Source organism: Dermacentor andersoni, chromosome 1, assembly GCF_023375885.2.
Source record: "Dermacentor andersoni chromosome 1, qqDerAnde1_hic_scaffold, whole genome shotgun sequence".
Classification (NCBI taxonomy): Eukaryota; Metazoa; Arthropoda; class Arachnida; order Ixodida; family Ixodidae; genus Dermacentor; species Dermacentor andersoni.
The window spans coordinates 278,776,266-278,792,812 of record NC_092814.1 but is presented as its reverse complement, the minus strand read 5'-3'; the positions used below and the strand labels follow the sequence as shown (position 1 = coordinate 278,792,812).

At 48.3% G+C, this 16,547-nt stretch overlaps 1 protein-coding gene across 1 annotated transcript in view; it reads left to right on the top strand.

The window, feature by feature from the left end:
* Positions 1-2,701: 2,701 nt before the first annotated feature.
* Positions 2,702-16,547, top strand: part of LOC126547667 (chitotriosidase-1-like) — a 56,169-nt gene continuing 42,323 nt past the window's right edge. Inside the window, exons 1-4 of the mRNA XM_050195610.3 lie at positions 2,702-2,908; positions 3,133-3,403; positions 3,484-3,601; positions 3,667-3,791. Of these exons, the coding sequence (XP_050051567.1) occupies positions 2,881-2,908; positions 3,133-3,403; positions 3,484-3,601; positions 3,667-3,791 (542 nt within the window). The 5' untranslated portion in view covers positions 2,702-2,880. The remainder of the gene's footprint in view (positions 2,909-3,132; positions 3,404-3,483; positions 3,602-3,666; positions 3,792-16,547) is intronic.

The following is a 16,547-nucleotide window of genomic DNA, read 5'->3' as shown; positions in this document are numbered from 1 at the left end:
CAGCAGCGATACGCTGGAAGTTGAGTTTTCGGGGCCAACAGAAAAGAAGTGTTCTGTGTGCAAGCATCATATAGTTATTGTAGATGTTATAGTGCCTAGAATATACTGGCTAGTGTGCCGTGCACCCGCTCTTTTCAATGGAGGAGCGTGGCGCCGCCTGCAATGAATGCCCACGGTGGCCGACAGAGGTCGCTGCCACACGGGTGGGTGCAGACTGCGCGTGTCGTCTGCTTCGCATATCAGTTTCGCAGCTGTTCCGTCGGTTTCTATGTTGGCGTTTTCAGTGTTATTACAGCGTTGCGTGTTTGTTCTTGGTGTTGTCAAAGAGTGAGTGCGTTGCTGCTGTGTTCGTGTGCCTGTAATTACGAGAACTATTCGGCGGCGATGAAAAAATGCCGAAGAGACAGTGCAAGGAGAGGACCTGCTTTGTGCCGTTGTGTCGAAGCGGTTACCACTCGAACAAATGGCGTGTATCCTTGTTCACTCCACCACTAATACGAAGCGGCAGCAGAATGGGCAAGAATGGTCAGGAGAGCGGACAGAAGGCCGGCACCAACTGCTGTGGTTTGTAAAAAACATTTCGAAAACAGCTTAGTCGAGCGCGCGTTCTCTATCACCGTGAACGGCGTTGTCCACGAGATTCCCCGCGATAAACCACGCCTGAAACCCTACGCTATACCCACGATGTTTCCTGAGTATCCTAAGCATGCACCTTACTTTTCGTGAGTACCAGGGGGAAAAAACAAGAAAAAAAGGAGCAGTAGTGCTTTGATCTACTATACTGTTATGTTGCAAAAAAGATCACTGCCCAAAATTTTTGACCACAGTGTGCAGGCTTCCTTTGCGTAAGTAAAGCTGAAGCTAGTGCCGACGCTGCTTCGCTATCGCACTACGCATTTTGACAATGGAGGCCTTGTCTATCTTAGTCAGACCTTGTAAACCGCTGTGAAGGCCGTGGAAGATGCTTTTACTGTGTTCTTTAGCAAAAACAAGTTACATGTAGCGAGTCTAGCTGATTTTTCAGGTCAGCTGCAGACACTGGCCTTTCCCCAACTAGGGTGCCCAGAGCATGAAAAACCAGCTTTGACAAGAAGTTCTACGTTTTCTTGAGGTTTCGGTTTTTTTGTAAAAGGCATCAACAAAGAGAGGGAAGCGCAAAGGCAACGGCAGAAGCTCTTTAAACTGCGTCACTGCCACTAGATCTATCTTCTTCAGGTATGTGTGCATTATCTCATCTAGGGCTGTCTTATATGCCCGCGTTTGACTGTTGTTAGGCGAGAATAAAATATTTGTTACGCTTAAATGAAAGATCTGTTTCCCATTTTTGTTCACTTATATCAGACATAAAAGGAAATCTGCGCGTGTTTACCAGGTATTAAAAAATGTATAGTACACAGAACACCGCATGCAGTCCATTTTACAGGCAAAATTTTTTACTTATTATCCTATCCTTGTGGCCCAATGGGCATTATGAGGAGATGGGTACATGGTTTACAAACAATAAAAAACATTCACACCTATGAGGACGACAATACGATAATAGGCAAAAATAGCAGCAAATAAAAAGAGAGGACAGCGATCGAAATTCAAGTCATTTCAATGGATGATCGGTTACAGCGGTTTTCAATGGTTATGCATTAATATAACATCAATAGAACAGTAACGTAACCTTAGAATTCGTTTACTTTATTAGAATGAAAAATGTAACCTAAAACTTACCCTTAAAAGAATTACGCTGCCATCATGGCTAGAATAAAAAACAAGTATCCTTAGCTACCGCCGAAGAGACACGTACGAAGGCGAACGCCTTGTAAAGCCTACTATAATTCACCTTAATGCACCCTAGTCCTCCTTCATCCACCTTAATCCTCCTTAATTAATACACCTTAATCCCCCTAATTCAACCTAGCTAATACCCCTTAATCCAATCACTATAATCAATAATTAAATTTGCTAATAATTTAGCATCTCTTATACACGGCTGGACATGCTTTGGTTCGTTTCTGACCTTCCTTAGATCGTGTGATGTGTTCTGTACCTCGCAAAACGGCCTTGGAACATGGAGATCTAAGGCATTTGCCTTAAAAATTACGTTTTCTCTTCGCCAGCATAGAAACACATCAGGTTCCCCGCTCGAAGCTGAGCTGAGATAGCACACGCTTTTCACACAAGCGACAAGCGCTAGAGAAGCCTGTTGTTCTTAAAACAAACCACGCTTTATAAATCAGCTGCCCTCATTTGAACTGTGCTGCTGCTACAGCTTAATAAAAACAAAAAGCGCAACAGCCCGCTTGCCGATGCGGTGGGAACACGGCGGTCCACGATGACCGGATGGTGCCGCGGCACCCACCTGCATTGCAGCGCTCCTAGCGGCAGCCGCCGGCATTCATTGCATCCGGTGCCACCCGGGAGGCCGCGGACGGCACACTAGCCAGTATATTCTAGGCACTATATAGATGTCAAGGGCCGACCGTCACGGCATCATCGACATTTTTTTACGACGGGACGTTGTACAAACTGGGATTACCGTAGTCGAATGTGAAAATGTATATACAGATAAAACTGAAAATAACAATGGCTATATTTGGCTACAAATTTGTTTTGCTCTTTTTTGTGTTTGGCTACATTTGGGCTACAGTTTCTTTAGCTTTGGGCTACGCCGCGTTGTCCGACCTGGCAACATTGGAGCCAACGCCTGCTGTCTATCGTGGTGGGGCTGCGGCTGGAGCTTACATCAACCCGAATCACCCAAAACATCGTTGAAGGCCGCCAAAGGGCCTTCGATACGATAGTATTAGCATTAACTGCATGCAACTGTGAAGCGTGTCGCGCGAAAAGAAAAGGTTAGAGAGATTTCGCTCCCTTGCGATCTTCTTTGATATGACGCCCATGTCAAACAAGAACCAAGGTATGTTTTCATGCTTTTGATGGCTGTTTTGTTTGCATATTGTCCGTAACTGCACTTGAGCGGTTTTTCGAAACTACGTTGTTTGGGATAGGTGTTTCGGGTCATAGCCTTTTCACTATTTTGTGGCGGGCTGCCTACTGCGAGCATAGACGCACGTTATGTCGGTGGAGTCAACGAAGCGGCGCAGATTCTAGTTTTATGGTAACCTGCCATGTCTCCTGCAGATATTTTGACCGTGTCTTACTACAGCTGGGATAAGGACAAGCTCAAGCCGGATGATCTTGACACAAGCTTGTGCACACACCTTATTTTGGGCTTCACTGAAGTCGAAAACAGCATCCTTAGCAAAGGGTCCACGGATGGAGACTCGTCCTATCAAGCTGTAGCGAATCTGAAAGCAAGTAATCCTTCTTTGAAAGTCATGCTCTCAGTTGGAGGAGGGGCCAATTCGCGCTGTTTTCACGACATGGTGTCTGATTCTTCGAATGCCGACAGGTGAGTCATTGTGTTTTTTTATTTCAGTTATTCAGTGATGTCGTGAACTGTTTAAATACACTTTCCTTCTAACTTGGCAGATTTGTCGCTTCTGTAGTGGAAACCCTACGGAGAAATAATGTAGATGGCATTGACATTGACTGGGAATTTCCTATGAATATTCGTAACGGCAAAGCCCACTTCACTAGGCTTTTACAGGTATGCTGATGTGTATAAACTCTTTGAACTGAACGGGGGTGTTGATCATTGACATTCTGTTATAGAAATTGCGAACCGCATTTGACAATGAGGCCATTGCTTCAGGGCGACATAAACTAATTCTGTCAGCAGCAGTTGCTGCACAGTCTGTCATCGTGAACTCCTCTTACAACGTTCAAGAGATTGAGAGGTAAGAAACAACTTTCCGTTCTTCCTAGCTGCTTCAGCCGACCTTGTTTAGCTATGTGTATACATTTAGCTGTAGACATACCGTCTCTCGTTCTTTAAACCAAAGCTTGTAGGAATTATAAGAGCTTTAGTCTAATAATGCATTCATTGTCCTACGTTCCCTGATATGTGGGTCATGATACCGGATCCGATGGCATTACATTCTTTAAGTATCGTTATACTCCTTAACATAATGGCAGGGTGCAGCTAATACATTTGAATGAAATTTTTGTCTGTGTATCTCGTAACTCAGAGCATGCGTTGCACTGCATTGAAAGAGAGAGAGCGAGAGAGAAAAAAAGAAAAAAAAAAGTACAGTTTGTGTCTGCCATTGCTGGCAACAGCAAGGCCTTCACTTTTTTTGCAATAGGTTAGATCTACATGAGTTGTGGAATCTGTTGGTGACTTCTTAAACACTGAATCATAGATTTGCACTGTGGATGTACTCATTTATTAAGAATTGCTTGATAAAGCACATATTGTATTTTACTGAAACTATGCACCATAGAGCTCAGGTCGGTTTAGTATATCTTTAATAACCCATGCAGTGAGACTGAACTTATTTTATGGAGTTTCTCAGATATGGAAAACTGTAAGACTATATTTGCAGAATGAAATAATGGCAGTAGTCGTAATCGAACTTAATAAGAGGCACAGATTAAGGTACTACAAGCCTACGCTCCAACATCCAGTCATTGTGATGATGAACTAGATCAGTTTTACGGAGATGTTCAATTGACGGTGAGAAAAGTGCAAGCTCAATATACTGTAGTAATGGGCGACATCAATGCAAAAGTGGGGAAAATGCAGGCTGGTGAACAAGCAATTGGCAACTACGGCATTGATCCTAGGAACGCTAGAGGAGAGATGCTGGTAGAATTCGCAGAAAGGAATAAGCTGTGAATAATGAACACCTTCTACAGGAAGCGTAGCAGCAGAAAGTGGACCTGGAAAAGCACTAATGGGGAAACAAGAAATGAAATTGATTTTATACTTTCTGCCGATCCCAGCATAGTGCAGGATGTAGAAGTGTTGGGTAGGGTAAAGTGCAGTGATCATAGGTTAGTGAGGGCTAGTATTTACCTCAATTTGAAGAGAGAAAAAGTATGATTGATCAAGAAGAAACAGGCCAACCTAGATGCAGTAAGGGTAAAAGCAGACAAATTCAGGCTGGTACTTGCAAACAAATATGCAGCCTTAGAACAGAGAGATGATGACATAGAGGTAATGAATGAAACTAGCTAGGCTGGCTTCAGAGGCAGCAATTGAAGTGGGAGGTAAGGCACCAAGGCAGCCAGCAGGCAAGCTCTCCCAAGTAACAAAAGACCTTATAAAGCAATGACAAAGAATGAGAGTGTCCAACTCAAAAGATAAGATAGAATTCGTGGAACTGTCAAAACTTATCAACAAGGAGAAAATAAGAGATATTCGAAATTATAAAGTGAGAAAGACTGAGGAAGCCGTAAAAAATGGATGCAGCGTGAAATCAATGAGAAGGAAACTTGGCATAGGACAAACCAAGAAGTATGCACTGAAAGATAAGCAGGGTAATATCATCAGGAATCTCGAAGGTATAGTAAAAGCAGCAGAAGAATTCTATACTGACCTGTACAGTACCTAGAGCAGCCACGGTAGCTCCATTCGAAGCAGTAATGAACAGGTTGCAGAGGCTCCTTCTATAACTAGCGATGAGGTCAGAAGGGCCTTGCAAGACATGAAACGAGGAAGAGTGGCAGGAGAAGATGGAATAACAGTCGACTTAATCAAAGATAGAGGAGACATAATGCTTGGAAAACTGGTGGCTCTTTATACAAAGTGTCTTATCAATTTCAAGGGTCCCAGAGAATTGGACGAATGCAAACATTATACTAGTTCACAAAAATGGAGACATCAAAGAATTGAAAAATTATAGGCCCATTAGCTTACTCCCAGTATTATATAAAATATTCACCGAGATAGTTTCCAATAAAATAAGGGCAACACTGGAAATAAGTCAACCAAGGGAACAAGATGGCTTCAGGAAGGGATACTCTATAATGGACTACATCCATGTATTAATAAGGTTATCAAGAAATTTGCAGAGTACAATAAGCCTCTCTACATGGCTTTCACAGATTATGAAAAAGCATTTGATTCAGTAGAGATACCAGCAGTCATAGAGGCGTTACGTAATCAAGGAGTACAAGCCGCTTACGTAAATATTGTCACAGTCTGTAATGTGGGAAGAAGAGGACGGTGATGGTGGCCTTGAAGACGACAAAGAAGACTTTAGGCTTTTGTTGCTCTACGCTTCTTGGCTCCGCCATTAAAAGCCATCTGTGAATAGCTGTACACTTCTTCCTTCCCGTGACATCATTGGTGGAGTTGCTGGGTAATCACTTGTGCAAGACGGAGCTCTGCAGCGGACGTAACCTGGCTGCCGTGTCATCCGAAGGAGAGTCTTCAACCACGGCCCCGTCGTCCCCACCGACGGTCATCCTGGCCCAGCCTCGCGACCTTAGCATGTTTTCCAGGATTGACAACATTAACATTGATGATTGGTTGCAGAATTATGAGTGGGTCTGTGCACACGACAGGTGGGATAACACGGTTATACTGGCTAATATAATATTCTACCAAAAAAAAACAGCAAAAAAATTTGGTTCGAGACGCACGAAGAAAAGAATACAAGTTGGGACCAGTGGAAACAGAAGCTTAGAGATTTGTTCGGCAAGCCCGTCGGCTGCCAACGTGCTGCTAAGATGGATCTTGGGACCCGTGTACAACTGTCCACTGAATCTTGCGTGGCGTACATCCAGGACGTCCTCGCTCTTTGCCACAATGTGGATAATAATATGGCAGAGGCAGACAAGGTCAGCCATGTTTTAAAAGGCATTGCGGACGACACGTTACACCTCCTGCTGTTAACAGGTCAAAACGTAGATAGGACACGAGACGAGAAGACGACACCACAATCGCTGACTTTTAGTAACATTTATTTGAAAGAAAAACGGCTTCTTATGCCATTGCCCACACATGTCGCAGTCACGTGATTGCACATCATGTGAAACACACATTTTTTTTTTCACTCAAGATAGCGGTTGTACGTGCAAAAGCTCAAGTTCTTTTTTTTTTGTAACAAGGACGGCGTGCTGACGCATTGGTCACGGAAGTCTGGCAATCTCGGCTGCCTCAGTTATCTCCCGAATCAGCTGGTCATTGTGTTTTTTTAGCATTTCACAGCGTCTGAATTCTGCGGCGCAAGCTTTAGAGGGGCAATCCCTGACATGGATACCTATAGATTCCTGTTAGCCTGCTCGACGCTGAGTTTATGTTCCTTTAGTCTTTCGTTTGTGTATCTTGAAGTTTGCCCTATATACTTTTTTCCACATTTCAAAGGTATTGAATACACCACGGCTTCTGTGCAATCCACAAAACGGCTCTGGTGATTTATCGTGCACCCTTGCTTCTTTATCGGCTCTTCAGCATTGATGCGTCGGCAGAGGCTTTTCAGTTTTTCCGGGGCAGTAAGCACTACATTAACTCCAGCTTTGTGCCCAATCTTTTTCAAGTGGTGAGATAAGTTGTGCACGTATGGCAGGGCCACGGTCCTTCGCTTTTCTTTCATTTTTGGCTTCTCGCCACCTTGCTCGCCATAAACACGCTCGAGTTTTAGGTTCTTGCTCATTTGTTCCACAACAGACACAAGAAGGTGCGACGGGTAACCAGCCCTAGTAAGGCAGTCAACCTGCCGACGAAAACTTTGTTCCTTCACGTGGATGCACCATTTTTTAAGCGCATTTGTTAGAAAAAGGTTTGCAATGGCTCTCTTCACCAGTTTTGAATGCGCTGATTGGAATGACAGTGGTGCCTCGTCGCCTCTGGGTTCATAGGCCCAGCAGACCTTCCCCCTGGAGAGCTCGAGTCTGAGATCAAGGAATCTCAAAGACCCCTGCGTGGGGACCTCGTGGGTAACAGCAAGCGGCTGAAGCGCATTACTAAAGCATGTTACTGCCTCTGAAACTGCGTCATCTGAATTCGCGCCACAGCCATCACACAGAACTAAGTAATCTTCAACATAACGAAAGGCTTTCCAGACGCTTGTTCTGGTTAGGGCATTCTGAAGTAATCTATCTTTCTGGGCAAGATACAAATCAGTAAGTGCTGGTGCAACACATGACCCTATACAGACGTTGCGTTTCTGGAGATACACATTCCCTCCCACATAACATGAGTGGACTTCAAATATACAGAAAGGAGTTCCAGAAACTCACCAGTCAAAACCCCGCAGGCATCTTGAAAAGTGGCAGCACCATGTGCATTTATACATTTTTCCATGCACTCCAATATCCCATCTTGGGGGATCGAATAATATAAATCTTTAAAGTCTACAGAGCATGCTGCTAAGCCAGTGCTAGAATTGTCTTTTAAAAACCTTATTACATAATCTGAGGATTTTTCACCTGGAAAGGATCGTCAACAGTTATGTTGAATTCCAATGGCGGAGTCGGAGCAAGTTTTTCTGCTCGTTTCGGAGCAAGTTTGTTCCAATGGCAGAGTGAGGGCGGGAGTAAGGTGTTCCAATGAGAGAGTCTGAGGGGATTCAGAGCGGGAGTCACTCCGTGGAGCAGAAAAAGATGCTCCGCCAAAATCGGCGGAGTGGACCGGAACTCTGCGTGACGTATTTCCTTTACCACGTTTGTCTGCTAGGAGGCGCCACCTGTCACGACTCGCGAGGAAGCAAAAGCTGCTGCACGCTTGGCGAGATATCCATTCTGCACTTTTAAAGAAACAACAGGTTAACTGCGCTGAAGAGACAAGTGACCGGTGCAGCGGTGCTGGGAGCAAACAGCGGAAGGAAATGACAACATGCAAGGTATCCTGGGTAACTCTGTGATAGAACTTCCGCTTCCGCCTTGCTCCGGCGGCACAGGTTGTGTTCCACTCGCGGATCTGGAGGCGTTGCTCTGCGCCAGAGTCGAGTGCTCGCTCGCGGAGTCCGTTGGGTGCTCCGACTCCGCCATTGGAATTCAACATTAGCAGTTTCAGTTGATCCTGCAAAAACAGGGCAATTGTTTTCTGCCATCTGCCCTTCTCAGACTTTTTCTTTCAAATAAACGTTGTTGAAAGTCAGCGCTTGTGGTGTCGTCTTCTCGTCTCGTGTCCCGTCTACGTTTTGCGTTGTTAACACCAGGATGGAAAACCAACAAGCCCAAGCTGCTATTCTAGCGTTACACCTGCTTGTTTACAAGAATATAACAATGGTCAATGAGATCACTAACGAATGTCGCCGCTTTGAAGACTCAAAGAGCTGCTGCTTAGTTCAACAGTTTACGCGTCTACCCAATACCACAGCTTCATCGACGTGCGAAGACATTTGTCTACCGCGTGAGCCCTACTCCTCTGAGAACATCGTACGTATTGTCCGGCGAGAAATCGAAGCTGCGTCTCCTGCCACGCCAGTGACGCAGTGCTTTGAAGATTCACGGCCGCTCGTGTCTCTCATTCAGTCGGTCATTCGCCAAGAACTTGCCAATGTGGGTCTTCCGTCCATCTGCTCCGCCAACCATCCTGACTTCGCTTCTTCTGCTGCCTCTGCCCCTCTTCATCGGAGCCAATACGGTCCATATCCGAGCTATCGCAACCCGGCCCAATGCTGCACACATGATGATAGACTCATCTGCTTTTATTGTGGACATGTGGGCCACATCTCTCGCCACTGCCGAAGTTCCTGGCCAGCCCACTCTTTACCAAGCTTTCCCGCCTACCGCCGCTCCCCAGTGAATCCTCGCCCACCTGCACTCTCCACCGAGGTTGAAGACACACCTGACAATGCTCGAGCCACTGCGACTAGCCACTCGCCATCACCACACAGTCGCCACTTCCGTTCGCTCCAGCTGTGTCGCTCCCCATCCCCAGCTTACCGTCACCGTTCTCCGACGGGAAACCAACTGGGGCGGCTCCTGGAGGTAATGCTGCTCTAGCACCCCGACCAGAAATTCATCTGCTGACCCTGCCTTCTGGACATGGATGTGGATGGTTTGCGCATTACAGCACTCATCGACACTGGAGCGCAAATTTCTATCATGAGTGCAGAGGTTTGAACGCGCTTGAAGAAAGTACTCACTCCTGCTCCGACTCGGCTGCTCCAGGTCGCTGACGGTGGAACTCCGGCTGTGCTTGGAATGTGTACTGCACGTGTGAGTGTCACCGGCGGCCATACATTTGTTTTGTTTAGTGTGCTTAAACGTTGCCCTCACAATGGGATGCTTGGACTTGACTTTTTGATCGCCCATTCTGCTCTGATAGACTGTTCAGCTGGTGTAGTACAACTTGACCTACCCCTTCCCATTGACCTTCCTGCACAAGCTCCAACTCAGCTTTGTTCTGCAGATTTTATTCGCCTCCCGTCTCTAGCAGCAACCTGCATCACTGTTTTAGCCTGCCCACCTGTACCTGACGGAGACTATGTCCTTACTCCCATGACTTCAGTCCTGCTTTCTCACAATGTCTCCTTCCCACGCACCATCGTTTCTGTAGCGGACAATCAGACATGTCTTCCCATCCTAAATTTCGGACAGTGCCCACAAGTACTTCCTCGGGACATGTCCCTTTCCATGTTGTCACGTTGCACGAATGCCACATTTCCACCCTATCTGTTGTGCCATCTTCGACCAGTGCTCATTCTGCGCCTTCTGCACCTGCCCCGCGACTACTTTACAAAGATGATTGCACCGGACCTCTCAACCCAACAAGCTGCAGAGCTCCGTGGCCTCCTTGAGTCGTACTGCAACATTTTTTACCTGAACAATCGCCCTTTGGGTCAAACTGCGGTCATGAAGCACCGTATAAATACTGGCGATGCAGCACCTGTTCGCCGACGCCCATGCTGGGTGTGGGTGTCTCCCTCTGAGCGACAAGTTATCCAGAGTGAGGTTGACAAAATGCTTGCCAAAGGGATTATTGAACACGCTTCCAGCCCGTGGGCTTCCCCTGTTGTTCTCGTCAAAAAGAAGGATAACAGCTAACAGTCCTCTAAACACAATCACCAAGAAAGAGATATATCCACTTCCTCTCATTGACGGTGCTCTTGATTGTCTTCATGATGCCACTTATTTTTCATCGATAGACCTTCGCTCTGGATATCGGCGAATTTCCGTGGATGAACTAGACCATGAAAAGACCACATTCGTCACACCAAACGGCCTATATCAGTTCAGGGTAATGCCCTTTGGCTTGTGCAGTGCCCTGGCGACCTTTGAACGGATGATGGACATGCTCTTGCGTGGCTTGAAATCGTCCATCTGTTTGTGGTACTTGGATGACGTCATCATATTCTCTTCAACTTTTGCGACCCATCTTGAAAGAAATTCATTTGTTTTTTCTGTTTTTCGTAGCGCTGGCTTGCAGCTCAATTCGTCCACGTGCCACTTCGGTCACCGCCAAATAACCATGCTCGGACATCTTGTCGACTCGTCAGGCATTCGCCCCGACCCCACTAAAGTTCATGCTGTGCAGAATTTCCCCATACCAACTTGTGCCAAAGATATTCGCAGATTTATTGGCCTTTGCTCGTACTTCCGCAGGTTTGTGGAAAATTTCGCCCATATTGCCCATCCCCTGACTGACCTCCTCAAGGAAGACACTCCTTTCTGCTGGGGCTCTGAACGAGCGTCTGCTTTCTCACAGCTCATCATGCTGCTCACCACACCTCCTGTTCTCGCCCATTTTGACGCTTCCACTCTGACTGAAATCCGCGCTGATGCCAGTGGCTACGGCATCGACGCAATTTTAGCTCAACGCCAATGTGGGCACAACCGCATTATCGCCTATGCCAGCTGCCTCCTCTCTCCAGCCGAGCACAATTACTCGATTACCGAGTGCGAGTGTCTCGCCCTCATTTGGCGGGTGGGCAAGTTCCGACCCTACATATATTGTCGACCATTTGCAGTTACAACCGATCAGCACGCCCTTTGTTGGCTTTCTTCCCTCAAGGATACCACCGGACGCCTAGGTCACTGGGCCCTGCGGCTGCAGGAATACACATACACTGTGGTCTACAAGTCGGGTCGTCTACATCAGGACGCCGACTGCCTGTCTCGTCATCCCGTCAATGCACCGGACAGTTTAGTGGATGTCGCACCGATCTGCATTCTTTCACTCTCCACCTTGAAAGACATTGGTGGTGAACAACGACATGATGAATCGTTATCACACATTATCGAACACCTGCTCTCCGATCCGTCTGACCCATCCTTTCACATGTTCGTGCTACAAAATGGCATCCTGTATCGCCGCAACATGCGCCCTGACGGGCCCGAGCTCCTAACCGTCATTCTGTCGCATCTTTAACAGATTGTACTCGAGCAACTGCAGGATGTTGCCACCGCTGGACACCTTCGCATCACTCGAACCTATGACCGAATTCGGCGACGGTTTTTCTGGCCCCGTCTCAACCGCTCCGTCCGGTGCTATGTTACCCCATGCGAGTCATGTCAACACTGGAAAAGACCCGCTGTGCATCCTGCTGGTCTGCTGCAGTCTTTGGATATACCGACCGACCCTTTTTTTCGCGTTGGCGTTGATCTCGGACCATTCCCAATATAAAATGTCGGAAATAAGTGGATTGCCGTCGCTACGGACTATACAACTCGCTATGCCATTACTAGAGCCCTACCGACCAGTTGCACTACAGACGTTGCTGACTTCTTGCTTCACGACGTTATAATGCACCACGATGCACCTCGTCAACTTCTCACCGATCGCGGCAGATACTTTCTTGCCAAAGTCATAGACAACTTACTTCTATCATGTGCTACTAAACACAAGCTTACTACCACTTACCATCCTCAAACTAACAGTCTTACCGAAAACCTGAACCGCACATTAACTAACATGCTAACAATGTATTGTTTCCTCCGATCATTGTGACTGGGACACTGCTCTACCATTTGTCACGTTCGCTTACAGTTCCTCGCTCCATGACACAGCTGGCGACTCACCCTTCTATCTCTTCTTCAGCCGTGAGCCGACTTTGCTTTTCGAGACTCTCCTTTCGACCACACTCGACTTGCCGACAAAGTACACTTGGGATGTCATAGCCACAGCGACCCAAGCACGCCAAATTGCCCGCATTCGTCTTTCTGCTTCACAGACACGCCAGAAGTGCTGTTGCGACCAGCGCCATGACCTGGAGTACGAATCAGGTGCTCTTGTGCTAGCTTGGTCTCCAACTCGGCGTGTTGGTCTTTCTGAGAAACTCCTCTTGCGTTACTACGGCCCTTACCACATCCTTCGTCAGGCAGACATTGTCAGCTCCTGACTGGAAGTTTATCTTTATCATTGAAAAGGAAGGTGTACAATTAGTGCATTTTACGGGTGCTGACATATGGGGCAGAAACTTGGAAACTGACAAAGAAGCTTGAGAATAAGTTAAAAGATCCCGTAAAGAGCGATGGAACTGTTGTAAATCGCACCGCTGGCACGAGTTGTTGCAAACTCAGCGCTGACGCCCGTTGTTGCAAATGGGTCGCAAGCCCCAAGGGTAGCGTTGGCCTGGCGGCCTGGGGCACTGGAAGCATCCGAAGGTCTCGGCAAAGCATGAGTCGACTGGTAACAGAACAACTGGTTTATTCTAACATCGCAAAAGAGCGGGCGGTCAGGTCGACCGAAGTGAGAGACGGGAGAGCACGTAACTCAACAGAAGAAATCGGAGCCTCTCTCTTGGCGTCCGGGGGCAGCTGCTTTTATAGTCTCGCAGCTGAGGGCAAGGAGGAACGTCTCCTCAGATGCGCACGTGACTGGGCACGGACACGCTGAGAGACACGTTGAGACGAGTGTAGTGACGCATCCGCCGGCCGGGCGCCGGACAGACCTCCTCGCTTCACACTTGGGGAGCTCCTCTCCCCGGCTGCCGCGCTTTGACAAGCGTGGGCACACACACACGCACGCACACAAGAAGACACGTGGCACTGAAACACGCCTGGACGCGCTTGGCGGGGAGGCTTTGCGGCAGCTCCGAACGGGCCAAAATGTCCGCCGCTTTGAAGGAAGCCCCGGCGTCCGTTGCATCCGCGCCGGCTATACCGCGCGTCGTAGGCGAAACGTAACAGACCGCCCCGCCGGGGGAAGGAGATCCCGATGGTCAGGGGACTGCATCCGCTGTCCGGAGGGATGTCGCTTGATGATGCTCATAACCGAAGTCGGTCGTCCTTTAGCGTTTCTTGAGAGCAGCGCAGAGAAGGCCTCGTTCTCTCGTTCAGGTTCACACAGGACACTGCAAAGTGACTTCGGGAGAGTTGACATTTTTGTTCTCGTTCCCGGCAAGCGTTAGAACTACGCCGAAAGTCAACCGCTCAGTCAGCAAGCACGGCACAACCCTCACTAAGCCCAGCCAGGCTCTTTCCCCTTTTATACTACTGCCTAGTTCGTTACAGTAGTTTAGCAGCACTCAGAACGCGTCCACAAATCGGAAAATTGCACTAGAAAGCACATCATCACTTTGAAACACTACACAAAAGCAATAGGTTAAAAATTCTGCCTCAGGAAGAAAAACATCAGTAACAAGCAATTTTGAGGCTGATTCCCACGTTAGGGGCTTCGACTTAAGCCATCGGCGTTACCGTTGAGACTCCCCGTTTTGTAACGCACCTCAAAGGAATGTTGTTGCAAAGCGAGGCTCCAGCGCAGGAGGCGGCCATTTGTGGAAAAGATGGTCTGCAGCCATTGGAGAGGACAGTGATCCGTGATCCTCATCGCCCACTTCAAAACGACGGGCCCTGGCTGTCCGATCATAATAAACCTTGGCCCTCTCCTGTGCCCGTCTTAAGCGTTCGAGGAGCCTAAGCACGTACTCCACCACGACTGGGTCGTCGCCCCTGCCTTCCCACGATTCTCGAAGCATGCGAAGCTGAGATCGCAGCGAGCGACCGTACACCAGCTCAGCTGGCGAAAACCCCGTAGCCGCATGCGGCGCGGTCCTTAATGCAAACATCACCCCAGGTAGGCACAGCTCCCAGTCAGTTTGTTGTTCAAAACACAACGCTCTCAACACGCGCTTCATGACGGAGTGGAGCTTCTCAACGGAATTCGACTGGGGGTGGTGCACTGAGCTGTGTAACAGCTTTACCCCGCACCTTTCGAGAAAGGCTGTCGTCAAAGCGCTAGTAAACACTGTGCCCTGATCTGATTGGATTTCCGCAGGAAAACCAACTCGCGCAAATATGGACAGTAGTGCATTGACTATCTCAACTGAGCTGAGTTCCTTAAGCGGTACTGCTTCAGGGAACTTTGTCGCTGGGCAGATCACAGTCAAAATGTGTCTGTACCCCGTGGTTGTTACCGGCAGAGGTCCCACTGTATCAATAACGAGCCGTCTGAAAGGCTCCGTAATGATAGGTACCAATTTCAACGGCGCCCTCGATTTGTCCCCTGGTTTGCCCACCCGCTGACAGGTGTCACATGTCTTCACAAAGTGGTCTGCGTCCCGAAAACACCCTGGCCAATAGTACTCTTGCAAGAGACGGTCCTTAGTTTTCTTAACTCCTAGGTGTCCGGACCACGAACCCCCATGCGACAAGCGCAACAGATCCTGACGGTAGCACTGAGGCACGATCAGCTGATCGAACTCCACTCCTCTGCGGTCTAGATACTTCCGGTACAGGACTCCACCTCTTTCCACAAAACGCGCATTTTTCCTGGCGATACCTTCCTTGACATTGCAGCGCACGTTTTCTAGGCTGCCATCCTTCTTTTGCTCGGCTATCAAAGCCGACCGGCTGACTTTTAGCAACCTATTAAGTCCGTCTGACGTAGGCGCGATGAGCAAATCTGCAGATAGCTCTTCTAACTTTCCCGTGTCGGGCATTTCCTCTCCAGTATCTGGTGCCTTTAACGCTACAGGCGCAATTTTATTTAGTTCGGGCGTGCTCTGAATATCAGCTTGCTGCACCTCTGACCCTTTCTCATTGTTTGACAACGTCGGTCCCGCAACTACCGCCTTTGCAGCGAGCTCCCGAACCTTCGATCTGGTTAAGGCCTGAACGCTAGCCTCACCAAACAAAAGCCCCTTCTCGCGCAGGAGGTGATCGGACCTGTTCGAAAATAGGTACGGGTACTGGGGGGGCAGCATAGATGACACTGCCGCCTCCGTCTCAAGCGCTCCGAAAGGTCCTTCAATCAGCACTTTTGCTACGGGCAGACACACGCTGTGAGCTTCCACGGCTTGCTTGATCCATGCGCACTCGCCCGTGAACATATCGGGTTCTACGTAGGAGGGGTGAACTACATCCATCGTAGCTGCTGAATCGCGAAGCACTCGGCACTCTTTCCCGTTCACGAGGAGGTCTCGCATGTAAGGCTCGAGAAGCTTCATGTTCTCGTCAGTGCTGCATAAGGACAAAAACACGACTTTTGTTTTTGTTTCTGGACACTGCGCTGAAAAGTGACCCGGCTTCTGGCACGTATAACAAACGCGCGCTTGCCTCGTCTCGAACCGCTTTCTGCGTTCGGCTTCGGCTGCCGCCGTCTCCTTACGTTCGGTCGGACTGCTTTCACTTGCATCCGAACTACGTGTTTCCCCCTTTGCTCTCATGGGCGTGAACTTCGGCCTCTCAAACTTGGAGCCAAATTCACCCTTTTGACCGTCCTTAGCTCCGCGAGCCCGACGCGTCACAAACTCCTCGGCTAGCTCGGCGGCTCTAGCCACCGTACTAACGTCTGGCCTATTCAAGACCCAGTA